The sequence below is a fragment of the Lepidochelys kempii genome, chromosome 5, assembly GCF_965140265.1.
Source record: "Lepidochelys kempii isolate rLepKem1 chromosome 5, rLepKem1.hap2, whole genome shotgun sequence".
NCBI lineage: Eukaryota > Metazoa > Chordata > Testudines > Cheloniidae > Lepidochelys > Lepidochelys kempii.
In genome coordinates this window covers 109,594,155-109,610,486 of record NC_133260.1, presented here as the reverse complement: position 1 = coordinate 109,610,486, position 16,332 = coordinate 109,594,155, and the positions used below count along the sequence as shown (strand labels likewise).

General features: G+C 41.0%; 1 protein-coding gene across 7 annotated transcripts in view; it reads left to right on the top strand.

The window, feature by feature from the left end:
• Window positions 1-16,332, top strand: part of FREM1 (FRAS1 related extracellular matrix 1) — a 102,865-nt gene that overhangs the window by 58,464 nt on the left and 28,069 nt on the right. For 2 of the 7 annotated variants that reach the window (XM_073345427.1, XM_073345426.1), the window contains 6 exons: window positions 567-831; window positions 6,987-7,401; window positions 8,645-8,846; window positions 9,471-9,615; window positions 13,268-13,397; window positions 15,366-15,438. In XM_073345427.1, coding sequence (XP_073201528.1) covers window positions 567-831; window positions 6,987-7,401; window positions 8,645-8,846; window positions 9,471-9,615; window positions 13,268-13,397; window positions 15,366-15,438 — 1,230 coding nt within the window. Of the gene's footprint in view, window positions 1-566; window positions 832-6,933; window positions 7,402-8,644; window positions 8,847-9,470; window positions 9,616-13,267; window positions 13,398-15,365; window positions 15,439-16,332 lie in introns of those variants that run through there. The other 5 variants (XM_073345435.1, XM_073345436.1, XM_073345429.1 and 2 more) reach the window with 5 other exon arrangements.

The window sequence follows — 16,332 nt, the reverse complement described above, 5'->3', positions numbered from 1 at the left end:
TTAATGAGCAGGGTCCAATTATCTTCAGTGGGGCTCCAGGCCCGCAGTAGCATGACTGCCTGCATGGAACTCATTGTGGGATAGGGTCTTTTAAAATTATTTGTAAAGAAGGCTTCCTAAGGTTTCAAAAGGTTGTACACTCAATTAATACTTTATCCTTCACCTCATAGGACCTCAAAGTGCTTTATGTCTATAAATATAGACTAAACTGACAATATCTTGGTAAAGTGGGTATTATACTCATTTTGTAGATGGGTAAACCAAGGCACAGAAAAATGGTAAGTAATTTCTCCAAAGCATGTAATAAGAACAGCAAAGCTGGGAGTATGGTTCAGGACTCCTGACTCCCAATTTTGTGCTATAACCATGAGGGCTTACTTCCACCATTAGATTTGTATTACAAAAGATGTAACCTTTATTGTGGATTTATCCTTGACAAATGTGACACTACACAATCACTATTTAAAACTATGAATTCATCTACATACATTAGGTAAAAACAATAGGTAAGAGAGAAATACAGATGTCAATATGACACTTTTAACTGGGTATCATGTATCTTGCAGGGGACATAGCTGTTTTCGTAAGGCCATTTACTGTATCTAAGGGGGACAGAGGTTTTTTGACAACTGATGTTCTCCTTGCAATTGATGGAACTGACAAACCAGAAGAGCTCCTCTATGTGATAACCTCCCCACCTCAGTATGGACAGATAGAGTATGTCAGCTATCCTGGAGTCCCTATTACAAGTTTCAGCCAAATGGATGTAGCAGGTCAAGCAGTCTGCTATGTTCACAATAGCAAGGCAGCTGTTCCCCGAGATCTGTTCAGGTAAGCTTTGAAGAATTCCTTCTTGTTTGTTACTTTGGCTAATAACAAAACTGATGGAAAGGTGGTAGTGATGGTGCTGGTAGTAAATAGCCAATGGTTATAAGATAAGAAGTATTACCTCTATCTTGGATTTAGCCTTGACTAACTGACACTATGTGATCACTACTCATCCTTTAAAACCATGAAATAAGAGCATGGGCTATATTCTTCTGCCTATAATGGTTCAAATATTGTTTAACATGCAAATATACATGGCTGATAACAACTAAGTCAGGAGAGTGGGCCTCAGTAACATCCCTTTTGGAATTTCACCTTAAACTATAAAGTTTTCCTTGTTAATTGTACCACTGGTCTTAGTATTAAATTCTTCAGTAAGGAATATTTCCTTCAGTAAGGAATCAATTCTTCAGAGCGGGGATGCACATTTCTTGTAATACCTGAAATCCTTCAGAACCATGTGTTTTTTCAACTATACGTTCTTTATATTCCCTCCTAAAAAGGTAGGTTAATTATTTAATTTATCTTTCAATTTTCCACACCACACTCCATCTGAAGCCATACAATCTCTTATCACTGACAAGGGCAAAGATCCCCAGGACTGCAGGTGATGCAGACTTGTATCCCTTTTATACTGAGGTATTGAGATTCTTGCTAATTTCCAAAGTGCTGTTGTGTGGATTGGAAGTCCATCCTTACTGTACCCAGACCAGATGTTAATGCTAGGTAGAAGCTGAAAGTGCATGGTGTTCAGTGTCATACAGTTTGCTAAGACCCATGGAATTTCCAGGTCTTCCTATTTCACTTGGAACAGAAAAGTCTTTTGACTGTGTTGAGTGGAAGTTTTATTTAAAGGGCAAATTTTTAGCAAAGCACCTAGACTAAATGGCTGGCTTGATTGCTGGGGAACTGTGTGGGGTAAAAGAATCTCCTCTCCTACATCCCACATTGTCTCTCCTGTAAAGGGCACATGGTAGTAGGAGTTGTGGAGTGGCAAAGATACAAGAATCTGAATTAAAGTGGAGCCCCATCTTTGGCAATCCCATCTCCTTTCCCCCACCGCCCTCACGGGCAAACTGGGAACTGCCAGGAAGCTGAGCTTTACACAAGGGGCATCCCCCGCCCCTCCCACCCAGTCCCTGCAATCCTGCCCCCTCTCTATGTGTAGCAGATTTGCCTCAGAGAAGGCAGGTTCTATAAAAATCCCTAAGATAGAATATTTAGAGCATCATATTCATTACATTCATTTCCCTCAACTAAAGTTTTCTAATGGTTCATATTTTCTGGAGGTTGCATGCTGAACCATGTTTTCTCTAAGGTTTCCCATTGGTTCCCCCATTCTTCTTTTGTTTATTCTAAATGGGAACCTTCAGCTTGGGCTATCCATCAGCTTTTTGTCTATGGCTTTAAGATAGGTGGTTCAATCCATAAGATCACTCTGTCTGAGTTGTTATTGATTATCTCTCTGGTTACAAAACCAACTTTAATAAATAAATATACTAATAAGGTAGCCAAATTACATACTCTGACACAGCTCTCTTTTCTAAGTAGTCATAAACTAATTTAAATATCTTGGTGCCTGTTTAATCTATCAATTTGAAGCCTCATATCAGTGTAAACTCTCCCTAAATTTTTTGCCAAAATTAAGGATGATTTGCTTCCATGGACCAATGTAATAATAACCCAGGTGGGTAGGATCAAACTTATCAAACTGTAAATTTGCCTTTATCTGTCTTTTATATTCCAACTCCTCCTTATTGGTATGGTACACCACCCCAAAATCTCTCAGGACTTATATCAAACATTTAGCTGATTTATACAGCAACAGCATACATCATTTATTCTTTCTTAGTACTGTTATCTCCCTAAGAAACAAGGATGCCTCACTTTGCCTAATATGCAATTCTGTTAGTGTGCTTCTCTTATAAAATTTCTCAGTTGCCTAGCTCCTCAGCTGGTAGCATAACTCCACTGATTTCAGTAGAGCTACAGCTGAGGATCTGGCTCATTAGCATATTTATTTTTTAGGACACCAGCTCTAATTGTGTCACTTTTAGCATAAGGTGCTCAATCTCATGGCATCACACCCAATTTCTTTCATACTAGAGTCAGTGCTCCCACCAAATCGTTGTCCACACTGAGAATTTGGGTTCAGATTTCTTGATCTAGACTTTGATAGTTCTTTCATGCCTCTTGCTACAGCCATTCTTTGGAGCAGATTGAGTGACTGTGTCTTGCAGTTTAAGCATTTAACTAACTTCTGCCTTAACCTTCTTGTTGTCAACAGTGTTATATGGTGGAAGAGTAGTGTATGTGACCATTAGTAATGTATTCCTTGATACATATAGATTGTGCCCTGCCCTCTTGTGCTGTGTTTCTTATTTCAATACAATAGATTTTTTATAATCTTCAGTAAGTGACATTAATTCTACCACAAGCTTTTTGAATTCTATAGTGATTCTTTCACACGCTGATGAGCATTAATCTATTCTAGTTCCACAAGACAAGGAAATAAATACAACAGAATTTGCAGATAAAAGTTTGTCACCTTCAGAGTCAGCTTGGCACTCTAGTGACAACCAAATGCACTGTCACTGGAGGATCTGCGTTCAGGTCCTGAACCAGCCACACAAGCCAGCACAGACTGGTACTTTCTGGAGGCAAAGTGTCTGGAAGAACAGGGTTCCTGGTGGTGTTCATAATGTACCCCAATGGGCCATAGAAAAGAAGCATGCAACTAGAGGGAGGTTCACTATTGCACACAACCTTTTTGGGATGGTGGGGGGTATTAGGTTGATTAAAATGCAGATAATGTTCCGCAAGAAATAGTAATAAGCTTTGAGTAGAGCTGGCTGAGAATTGTCCATCAAAATGTTTGGATTTTTTAAATTTTTTTTTAACAGAAAATGGAATTTCACAATATCTACATTTTCCACAGGAAATTTTCAATATTGCCAACATTCGTTGATTTTCCTTTGGGGAAAATCAAATTAAGTATTTCACTTTGACCAAAACAAAATATTGTAGTTCATTGAACCAAACAGAAACATTTAGTTTTCAGTCAGTTTTATATTAATTTGCCTGAGCTGCCACGGTGCCTCATGGGAGTTGTAGTTTAGATGCTTTCATGTCCCAATTCTCCTGTATGGGCTAATGCTCCCAGGTTGGACTACATCACCCATGATTCATCATTCCCTTGTATGGCTAAATTGCTATAATGCCTCATGGGACTTTTATGATTGCAGTATATCCTGCAATCATCCTGTAAAGCTTGGCCCAAAGAAGAGAATGAGGCCATGAGGCATCCAAACTACAAGTCCCATATGGCACTGTGGCAGACACAATTCAACACTGAACAAGCTGAAATGAAATGTTTAGACATTTCTGAATCAAAATTATCTGAACTTTTCATTCTACAAAAAAAAAAAAATATTTTGACCTTTTGTCCCAATTTAAAACAAAAGCAAACATTGAAATGTTTGAATTTCGTATGAGGTGGAAATTCTGATTTTCAATTAGCTCTAGCTGTGAGAGCTGTTCTTATGATCACTTATTTCCATAACAGAGAATACCAGTTACTGAGCATTTTTTAACTTCCTTGGCTTTATGAAGCTTTGTGATAGTCATGAAGCAGTATGGTTTTCTGTAGAATACAAACTTGCACAGTTTAAGTTAGACGGGTGCAAACCTCTATGTGAACCCACTTATTTCAGTTTGAGTGGCTTTTCAGTTTAGCTCAAACCTGCTCTTAATTAACTTAAGCTGAACTGAAATAGATCCAGTTTCAACTTAAAATAAGTGTCCACACAGTCTTTTGCACTGGCTTAAGTAAATCAGTTTAAAATGACATCTTCAATTAAACTGATGTAACTCTGTAGACAAGCTCTAAGTTTTCTGTCTGGACCAGTGGAGTAGATCCAAATTAAAGCGGTTGGTTAAATAGAAGTAAGATTGTGGTTTTTTAATAAATATGTCAGTTTGAATCACTGTAATTTATGTTCCTTTCTGTTATAATTTGGCAAAGAATTTGGTTGTGTATAGGGATATAAATACTGCAGTAGATTATTTTTTTTAAACAAGGAATGGTAAGAGTAGTTATATGGAGTTGGGAAGGTTAAATGATCAGATTTTTACCTTCCGCTAAAGTAATTTCTTCAGTAATAAATTTCCCTGTATTGTTTGGTGCTTCTGGCCTGGAAGAAAGATTTGGCAATGCTTGTTTGGACAGATGACTTCAAATGATTAGCAACCTGACATCAGATGCTGGCAGCAGGATGCTAAAAGAACATGCTAATGTCCTCCATTTTGACACGCTGGCTCGATTTTGTAATGAGCTGGCTCTATTTATGATTCCATTTTTATCTTTTAAATGCCATGACAGATGGCAGGTTCTGCATCCAACTCTATTGCCATGGAACTTCAGAAAGCATAAAACCTTGGTAATGGTGAAATCAAACCATGCGACATGTCCTCCTAACTAAACCTGAAGTCGTCCCCCCAAATTTCATCAGAGTGATGAGAATGTTGGCTGCTTTTCATTCCTAGGGGAAAGACAGAGCAGCATTAAACCTGAAATAAACAAAAAACTGAAGTGTAGAAATAGGAAAGTATAGAAATAACTACTTCTTGGACACAGCCTGCTTCATTATCTGCCAGACCAAGTTACATCTGCATTATAATTTTGATCCTTATTTATATATCTAAGATGGTCACAGAACCTGTCCAGTGACCTGTAGAAGATTCTGGACTAATTTTTCATACACATCAACTGTTCTTCCTAAATCTTTTTTTATTAAATATTGGTTTCAGAGATTTCTCAGGGGACCTTCCAGAGAGACCCTCCAAAAAGGTGGCTATGTCAATTTGCACCCCTCAGCTGTACTTGTCCTGTCTCTATAAGGCCAAAAAATGGTCCAAAAAATGAAATGTTTTGTACTTATCATTTGATATTATTATTCTAGCGGTATATCAGATCCAGCTAAATTAGCAATAGTACATCCCCTTTACCATGGGCACAGTAACTTCAGGTCAGTACAGACAGCTGCCTCTATATTCCCTGCTGGGAATTCTGCCCTCAGTAAACATACTTCTAACTCCTATATAGTCTCTGGCCTGCCTATATACATTCCCATCTGTCTGATGGCACAGTGCCTGCTTACAAGTTGGTCAGCCCCTAATCATCGGGCATTGGCATAGGCAGTGAAGGGTTTTAGTTGGACAGCCTGTATAATACTGCAAGCCATTTCCATGACCTATGAAGGTCACTTATAAACAAGGTAAACCACAGCAATCCTAGTTCTGAGCTTTTGGTTCTTTTAATAGTTCTCTGAGTTCAGTTTACAAGCCTCTCAACCTCCAGATCAAGACAAAACAAATGATCAAAATGTCGACTATTCCTTATTTGGCTTATGTAAAATGGCAGTCCAGTCATGAGAGGAAAAAGGGGCTAGCTGGGAATGCACCTGTAATTATGTCTGAAATATCAGTTGTACTTTCCCATGTTAATTTACACTTGTGAGCATGATAACACATGCACACAAAGTGCAGTATATTTTGAGGGGTGCAGTGAGAATAAGGGAAATATATCACCACAGAGAACAGCTCTTTGCAAAACAAATCTTTCCACTTAGATGGATAGTGTAGTCCTTAGTGCACATTGCTGTCCTCTGGGATTTGAACTCAGGACCTCTGGGTAAGAGCCATACCACTAGGCTCTCCAGCCACTTGAGGGCTGAGCTGGCTAACTGAGGAGAAGACCTTTTCCAGTTAGGTAATGACAAAAGTAACTGAATGAAGACTTTGGCAAGTGAGAACCTTTCATCAGCATTGTGTGTAGTTCATTCACAGAAAAATTGCAGGGTAGACATACCCTAAGTTGCAAAGAGTCCTGTGCCACAGGACTCTTTGCCGCTTTTACAGATCCAGACTAACACGGCTACCCTTCTGATACTTGATACCCTAAGTTGTATGGCTATCCCCAGTTTGGTCTGGGTTTGAGTCAAAAGAAAAACAGGATACTGTCAGAGATCCAGTTTTTGATGTATGTTTCAGAGTTACCGTGAGGCAAATCCTTTAGTAAAGGTGTGTATTATCATTTCATTTCAGTAGATGGTGAATCAAGAACACATGCTGAAGGCTGCCTTGCCTCTCTTTGCCAGATTTATCATCAGCAATGGACTGAAGACTAACCATGGAACGTTCGAGATCACGCTGGAGACAGTGGACCAAGCTTTGCCCATAGTGTCTAGGAACAAGGGGTTAAGATTAGTGGAAGGCACTATGGCACTCCTTTCTCCTGATGTCCTGCAGCTTTCAGATCCTGACACTTCCTCAAAGAACCTTACTTTCCTCTTGGCACAGCTCCCTCAATATGGCCACCTGTGCTACCGTGGGGCAGTGCTGCTGCATCACAATTTCACCCAACAAGATGTGGACAACATGGACATGGCATATAGACACGGAGGAGGGGCTTCCCAGATTGACAGATTTACCTTTGTTGCAACAGATAGGACTAATGACGGCTTCATCATAGATGGGAAGGTGCAAATGGAGCCTGTGGCATTCACCATTCAGGTAAGTATGGCCAATCTGCCTGTTTTAAAAAGATGAATAAAATAATAAGGTTAATTAATAGGTATAAAAATACTGGCTCCAAAGGGCATAGTGCTAGTGCTTACTTGCTGCTCAGTTTCAGACACTCAGCAATTGAGGATTGAACTGGTAGGGATGGGCTAATACGATAATTAACCAATGGAAGTCATTGCCACAGGGTATTACTGAAGCAAATAGTTCAAAAATGGATTAGACATAAGTATAGGAAAAATGCAATCTTTGTTACACTAGTTGAGATGAATGTTATAAGAGTTTTCAATCCTCAAGTGTTAAGGCCCCAAAGTTAACCCCAGGTGTGGTGAGGATGAAATCCCACATTTTCCCCAAAGGTATATTGCACAATAAGCTACACTCAGTGTGGCAGGGTGGTGTTAGGACTACTGAAGCATCAGTCATGGGTCACATCCGGGAGAAAATACTCAACTTGATAGTCTATAACTGTTCTGTGATGGAAGATATGTTTTACAGATCTTACAAGAATCTATTCAGACTTCAGCCCTGCCCTAGAACTGAACCAGAACCTTTCATTCAATTCTGCTCCATGAGGGAGTCCTCTGTTCTCACCAGTCTCAATGCTTAGCTCCCTTTGCTTGCAAGCTGGATTTCTATTCTTCCTCGGTCATGAATTCGAATCCCTATCAGTTGCCTCCCCTTAGCCTGACCCAGTTCCTCCTTTTTATGATCTTTCCTTTGGTCTCTGGTTTCCCCCACCTTTAAAAGTTCTCACAGTGTCAGCATTAGGCCCAGGTGCCTCCGCTTTAAGTTCTTGTATAATCTGGCATGTTTTAGCATCAAGTGACCCAGACTGCACTGTATAGCAAAGCCTAAGAAATGTCAAAGTACAGATTTAGCAAAGAGGCTTCTGGGGCTCAGAATTCCTATTCACAAGAAAGCTGGAAGATGGATGGGGATGAGTAAAGTAGTTTCATGGGAAGCTCATGGGATGCAGGAGCCATGGTGGGGGCTGGCGGGGGGGAGGCAGACGTCGATGGCAGTAATGCAAGTCAGTATATGGTTAGGGATGGAGATGCAAAGGTAGCTCAGGTTGGGGAGGATATATTGACCAGGTCAGTGGGTGAGATTACCAAAGCCTTGAGTCAGATTTCAGCTGGTACCTGTGTACTCAACCTTTTTTTTTTTTTTTTTTAGTAAGGTCTGATATTGTGAAACAAATGTATATTGGTTATTTTTAACCTTGACTCAGGTGGACCATTTGGACAAAACTGCACCAAAAATTGTTCACCTCCGTTGTTCTTCCGATGTGGAGCACCTGAAAAATGGCAATTATGGGATTTACATTACTGCCAGGTCCTTGAAGGCATACGACCCCGATACAGAAGAGGATAAAGTCATTTTTAAGATTTTACGAGGTCCACGTTATGGCTACCTGGAAAATATAACAACAGGTGTTGTGTTCTTTAACCTCTTCATATGATGATCTAAAACATCTTGAGACACACTGGGGCAGATTTCAAACCCTGTGCCCCTATCAAAATATAGAACCTCTCAGCTGTGGTAGAACAAACTGAGTTCTGATTCTAGACTTCTTTGGGAGGCTGGACTATGATAAGAAAGTTCCAATACCAGAACCCAAATATAAGTCCGTAATGAATTCTAAACACCCTAGTAGCATATTTTGTAGCTGCAACTCAAGAACTGCTTTTTGCAAATGAAGCTTGAAACATCAGTGTAGAAAGGGACAAAGCCCTGATGTATCACAGATGTGTTATAAGCTAAATGGCAGGAAAAACAATGATAAATAGTGAACAAAGGAAGCGATTCTGTTCCCAGGTCATTTGATGTGATGTCCCTTGGGAACTGGATAATTGCTGGGCGGGGTGGGTTAGTAAACACTGCAGTGCACTATGCAGAGGAAAGGGTAGATTTCCGGAAGATCTATGTACTATGCTGCAGAATTCAAAGAGTTAACAAAGAAAAAGTTTTATAATAATCAGTTCAAATCATGTGGCTTTTGCTAACTCTTGTTTAACTGGATTTTGATTTATCTTAATGTTTTCCCTCTTTCCCAGGTGGATTTATCCAGGAAGGATTCAGCCAAAAGGATTTAAATGGCAAAATCATACTTTATGTCATCAATCCATCCTGGGAGGTGAATTCAGACAGCTTGGAGTTTCAAGTCACAGATCCCACCGGAAACTCTGCTGCCCCCCAAACGTAACTTAGATTTTCTATTCTAAACAGTTCAATACAATGTGCATGACTTGTGCATTGGGACTACTTTCTGCCTTAAGTCAAATCAGCTATTGTTGGTTTTGAAGCTGAAGAAAAAAAATTTGTATACAGTTTCACAGGTTCATATTGCAGCATTTTTTCAGGAAATTCCGAGTAAAAGACTAAAGAGATATTCCTTATGAATGACTGTAAAAGAATGGGGAGCTGTTGTCCTTTTGGACTGAAGAAATACAAAGGACCAGTTTTCAGTCAAATACTACATTTCTCACTCTACATGACCACGCACACACACACACACACATGCTCTTATTCTCCCCTTTACATTACCCTTTCAGAGAGGTATAAAGGGGCCTAAATGTAAATGAGAACGAGGCCCATAAACTTGGAGTTCAAATACTGCCTTGGACCAGGTTGTCAGCTTCACATACATCCTCTTGCAGCTGGAGGTCACTCTAGGCCTGTGCTGAGAGCAATGGCCTCCCAAAGCAACAAATAGAAAACATCAAGTAATAAAAACTGTATGGGCTATATTTTGCATGGGTACATTGAGGGGAGAAAATGCAGGGACCCTCTTCTCCCCACTCATGTGTGGCCAACATTTTAACAGGCATCCACTGAAGTTTCACCTTAGCCTATAATAAACCCCATGAATCCTGTGTGTGTGTGTGTGTGTGTGTGTGTATTAGTTGATATGATACTGGGGAATCAGTTCATTTGTTTCCCTCATTTCAGCTAAAATACTCTTTGAGAACAATAACTAATGAAGGAGACAGCATCACTTTGGAAGTAAATTAAGCTAACCAGAATCAAGACCACTTTAATTCTGAATGAGAATGTCCATACAGGGATTTAATGCAATTTAACTGATTTAGTTTACATTCACACTCTTAGTTAATTCAGATTAACTTTGTGTGTTTCTGTGCAGACAAGTCCTTAGTGAGCAAAATTCTATTTGGCTGGAAATGTTTCTATTTTATTTCTGAAAATTCAACTGAGTGTTGAACCAGCTTGTTTAATTTGAGGTGAACAAGAAAGATGGTCAGGGCTATCCACGTGTGCTACACTTGGTGTCTACAAACCAGACCCCATGGAAGAAAAAAAGAAGTTGATTTCACAAGAACTATCTGAACATTGCTTCACCATGGAGTAGTGAGAAAAGGCATTGATAATTGGGACTGAAGTTAATGCAGTACCAGACTATGTCAATAGATGCCTCTATAGTCAACCTCATATGAGCCTGGCTAACCTAGGCACTTTGTTATAGCACTGTACAGTCTCAAAGGTGAATTATTATTGTACACATTTTTCCCACTATGTATGTAAAGACCACTTACCCACCATTTTGATGCAGCCACCTCTGGGATGGAATCTGGGAACTATTGTATGTCAGCACCAGGGCACCACATTTTTTTAGGAAGGAAGCTGAAGAATAACAAAAAGAACAGGAGGACTTGTGGCACCTTAGAGACTAACACATTTATTTGAGCATCAGCTTTCATGAGCTACATGCATCCGATGAAGTGAGCTGTAGCTCACGAAAGCTGATGCTCAAATAAATTGGTTAGTCTCTAAGGTGCCACAAGTCCTCCTGTTCTTTTTGCGGATATAGACTAACACGGCTGCTACTCTGAAACCTGAAGAATACGAGTTTCTCCCATTGAAAATTCAGGGGAAATTTTAGAGAGGTAGAATGTACAGTAATTAACTGGACTGGAGTTTGGCCAGGACACCAGGGTGTTGGTTTTTTAATGAAAAACTCCAAATTTAACCTTGCATTAAAATGGTGGAGTTGGGTTTATCTGAATGTGTAATACAATTATAGCACACTCAAAAAATAGTGATGACTTGAAAGTGCATATCATTTCAATAAAAGCACAAACATTGATTTGAATGATGCTGAATTAGTACAGGATCAGACTTTGAACATTTCCTGAAACGTGGATAGGCTGAGGATGACTATTCTAATTCCTAGTGCTATACAGTGTGCTTTACAATACATGAAAAAATTAAAGGTCCCTCTGTTGTGACTCTGAGGATGTAACTTAGGCCTTCTCTACATTGGGGGAGTTTCCTGGCATAGCTGCAGAGGAATATCTATTCTGCTCTATCTGTTCTGGTATAATTTAGCTATTCCAAAATAACTCCCCTGTATGGGCACTGAGTTCTGAAATAAAAGTGATTTTATTCTAGATTAATTAGGTAAAGAAAATCATCTTCATTTTGGAACTGAGTGTTCTCAGAGGGGAGTTATTCCAGAAGAGCTATACTGGAATAGTATTTGTGCTATGGCTGTGTCAGTCAGTTTCCTCATGTAGAAAAGCCAAGAGACAAGAATGATACTCAGGAAATCACATCAGATGCAGTAAGATGTGAAGACATTGCCAAAGAGGAGCTCATTGCAGAAACGATGGATGATTGACATCATGGTTTCAAAGCACTCACCAACGCATCCTCGGGGTCCTTGTGATCCTCAGAAATATGCAAAGGCCTCATTGTTCTTCTTCAAGGCATACATTTATAATATCAATTTTTATCTTTTAAGCCTCTGATGTGAAACCATTTCCAGCAGCCCACACACTAACATTACACTTGGTATATAGGTTTCAGAGTAGCCTGTCATTATGCAAGGCACTGCATTTAGCCGTATGGAGTGGAAATCTATCAACTTGGTATATAGATAGTCTGTACATTACAAACTTTACAAATTGGTTCAGAAGGAGTTTGTTTCCCCATTAGTGCCAAGGCTCTGTGTGTGTGTGTGTGTGTGTGTGTGTGTTGGGGATAACATCCAGTAGCACTAGAGATGGTCATACCCCCAAAAGTTTGGAAGCTTTCTAGATAATGATTCATAAGTGGCATTGCTGAGGCATTCTCTCAGTTCATCTCTGACTCTCCACTCAGCCCCTTCTTTAAGCTCAACCCTTCAAGAGGGTTCATCTCATGTTTTCCTCCACCATTCCCAACTTGTGACTTTACAGTAAGTCCAGCCCAATTCCCTCCTAAGTGATTCTGTGGGGTGTTTTATACAAGATTTGAATTCAGCAGTTTCTGGGAGCTGGTTTGAAAGGCAGCCAGAGTTGCCTGTGGGAATAGAGGAACCACAGGGGTGGGGCATGTTGAGTAGGTAAGGGGTCTGGATCCCGGCAGAGCTGTAAGAAGGAAGAGGCAATGATACAGGGAGAATACTGGAGAGTCACAGTAAAATAAAACTAAATGGAGGGAAGAAACAATGGATTTATTTGAAATCAAACAGGAGAGAGAGAATCTGGCTTAGCCAAACAGATCCTAGGATCAGATCTTGGTCCCATAGAACCATAACTTCCACTGACTTAAGTGAGAATAGGATTTGGCCCTGAGAAGATGTTCACATCTGGTTCAGTGGGTAGGTGAAGACTCAGTTGGAATTCTTAATTTATTTAACTGTTTCTCCTATCTCTAATTAACACAATCTCACAAACAAACCCACTGGTTTGAAAACAGAAACTTGCTGTGTGTATTCACTGAATCAACAATCAAGAGAGAAATGTCACTTGTACCAAAGCCATAGTCAGCAGGAGGGATCCCTGTGGACTGCAAAAGAGTTTTTCACACAGATTTTCTTTCCTCCTCTCGTCCCCCCCCCTCCCCCCCACAGTCTGGAACTGAGGTGGTCTCAAATTGAAATGCAACAAGCTGAGTACGAAGTATGTGAGAATGTGGGAATGTTGTCTTTGAAAATCACCAGATCGGGGCACTCCATAGACTCTGCCTTTATTGCAGTGAAGGTACGGTTAAACATAAAGTTCGGGTTGGAAGTGAATAATGATCTGGGGCAGTTACTTTTCTTCTTATAATTACATGAGCTGTTTGATTGGGTCGGTAAGCAAGTAATCATGCGCTATATCAGCAAAGAGGCAATACGGTTCAAGCTGCGTTTGTCAAGACTCTGTTCTTGCTCGTACAGTGTTAATACAGTTTCTCTGACTAGCATAGCATATTTTGGTTCAGCAGCTTATAACACAACTAGATCAGGGGTTGTAGACTGATGGCAGTAAATAGCTCTAACTGAGAACATAGAGTCTGATCCTATCCTCGCTGAGGTGGAAATTTTGTCATTGATTTCAGTGGGGTTACGATTGGATCCAAAATGGTATATCTCAGGCTGTTTTTCCCTTTATCGTGCATAGGATTGTTTACACCAGTGGTTCTCAACCTATTTATCATTGTGGGCCGCAGATTCAGCCCACAAAGTGTTATCTGGGCCCAGGTTGAGAACCAGTGTCCCCCGCCTAACCCCCTGCCACACACAAACCCCTATGCTCAGCACCCTCTGCCCAGAGACACCTCCACAGAGTGGGGCCAGGAGTGGAGAACTGAGCGTGGGATGGGCGGCAGGGACTGCAACCCCTGCTGTGTGGGGCCCCAGAACCCCAACCCTGCTGTTTGGGGCTGGGCGGCAGCTGGGATCCTGGAGCCCACGACTTTAGCGCACAGCTGAGCTGGGCCGCAGCTGTGTGCTAATTGGACCGCATGCGGCCCGCTGGTTGAGAACCACTGGTTTACACTCTAAGGGTCATATTCTGGTTGGTACTGAGCATATGGCACTTGTAGGCCAGATAAATCAAGCCCAGCAATAAGAATATAGGGTGGAAATTGGCCTCCCAAATTCTACCTCCTGTGAAAAGTCATGGAGAGTCATGGTTCCCCCTGCTTCCTCATGTGTATGTACATGCCCACCCTGACTAGGCAATGGTGCCCATGGATAGCCCTGCACACAAACTATTCCTACTCTCAGTAGAAATGGGAGCACAAGGCCCCCAAGTGAAGGGCTGGATGCTGCCACACAGTAATGCTGATGTTGTAGTGTAACGACGCACTGTTTGGGTATATCTACACCTTAGCCCGTGCTCCTCCCTATGTTTTTGCCACACAGCCCCTACCATCCACATGCACAACTCTCAGGCTTGTACTTATTTGCACTTTGAACCCATGCTTGCTTGGTTTAAAGCCCAAGTGGTGTTTTATCTTGGGCTGGAACCCACCAACTCTGCAGTGAGGATACCAGCGGCGGTAAGATCTCTCAAGAGCTGATAATCCTCAAATGCCCTTCCCACAATTCCCCCAAGGGACAGACCAATTCTCCTGCAATTGACTCAATTGACTGGGAAAGAATCCCAGAGCATATCAGTGCACAGAACTATGGGACATGTTCCCAGACACACAGGTGAGTGCAGAAACAGTAAGGACACAGTAATGCAGGAAGGCTGTGAGGATGCTTTTACTCTGGCTAGGCTAACCCCAGCTCCAATCACCCAGGCCAGCTGTCTAGTGTACACTTTCAGGGAGCTATTATATCTGTCTCCAAGTGCCAGCTATAACTATGGCCCCAGATTTTGCTGAATAAAAATGCTAAGTGATACTATTTGTGTAGTGATTTGAGAAGCAAAAGGACAAGATGCGCAATAAGCTTTTATATTATGACTTTTAACCCAAAGCAAGGTTGGAATTGAGGTTTTTTCTCCTGTTTGAACTGGCAAGATTTATTTTTCTTCCTATTTCTTTTCTCACTCAAGTGTCACAGTGAACCGTACAATACTGTGTGTGTCTTTGAGACCTCACAGAGTATGGTGATGAATATCCATAGTAGGTTGAAGCATTCACTAGACTGCATTGGTTTGGTTAAATAGACTAAAAAGATTTGGAAAGACTGAGCTTCTCCATTGTATGGAATTTTCTGTTTAACTTCTTCTTAGGTTAATGAAGTGTCTGCTACATTGGGAAAGGATTTTACTGTGACTCCCTCTAAGCTCATTCAGTTTGATCCAGGTACGTAGTGGTATATCAGTTTTAATTTTACAATGAATTAATTAATTGTGAAATGTGCCATATTGGAGAGCAAAGTCTTTTAATGCAACAGTTCTCAACCTTTCTCTTTCTGAGGCTCCTCCAACATGCTATAAAAATGCCATGGCCCACCTGTGCCACAACAACTGTTTTTCTGCATACAAAAGCCAGGGTCAGCGTTAGGAGGTAGCAAACAGGTCAGTTGCCCAGGGCCACATGCCACAGGGAGCACCACAAAGCTAAGTTTCTCAGGATTTGGCTTCAGCCCTGGGTGGCAGGCTTCGTGGCCCTAGGCTTCAGCCCCAGGCGGTGGGGCTTCAGCTTTCTGCCCTGGCCTCCAGCAAGTCTAATGTCAGCCCTGTTGGCGGACACCCTAAAACCTGCTTGCAGTCCCTCATGGGGCCCCGGACTCCTAGTTGAGAACCACTGTTTTAACTCATCAGTTGAAAAGGTAAAGCAAGGTCATTGCCAGTGCAATCTTCCCCACCCTAAATGCAAACCACTCAATGGACTGATCAGTCTCCACCTCCTATCATTTCTTGGCCTCTCTGCTGAGACCGCCAACAAACGTGGCAATTACTGCCAAGCATAATGGAAGCTTTGTTGAGGGCTTTCACATTTTTATCATTTGTGTCTGAATGCTAAATTGTGCAGAGGGACTCCCTCCAATTGCTTCTAATATAGCTCATGGAAGAGAACTCCAAATGGCAGACACAATATTTATTTTCTGAAGTGAGATGATGTAATTTTCATTATGCCCTTTTTAAAGAGACAGATGCTTATCTGCTATCCTTTGCAGAAGTACAGGATGGTAGTTTAACGAATAATAGAAATGGAAGAAGTGCTGCAGAACAATATAACTACTATCATCTACAC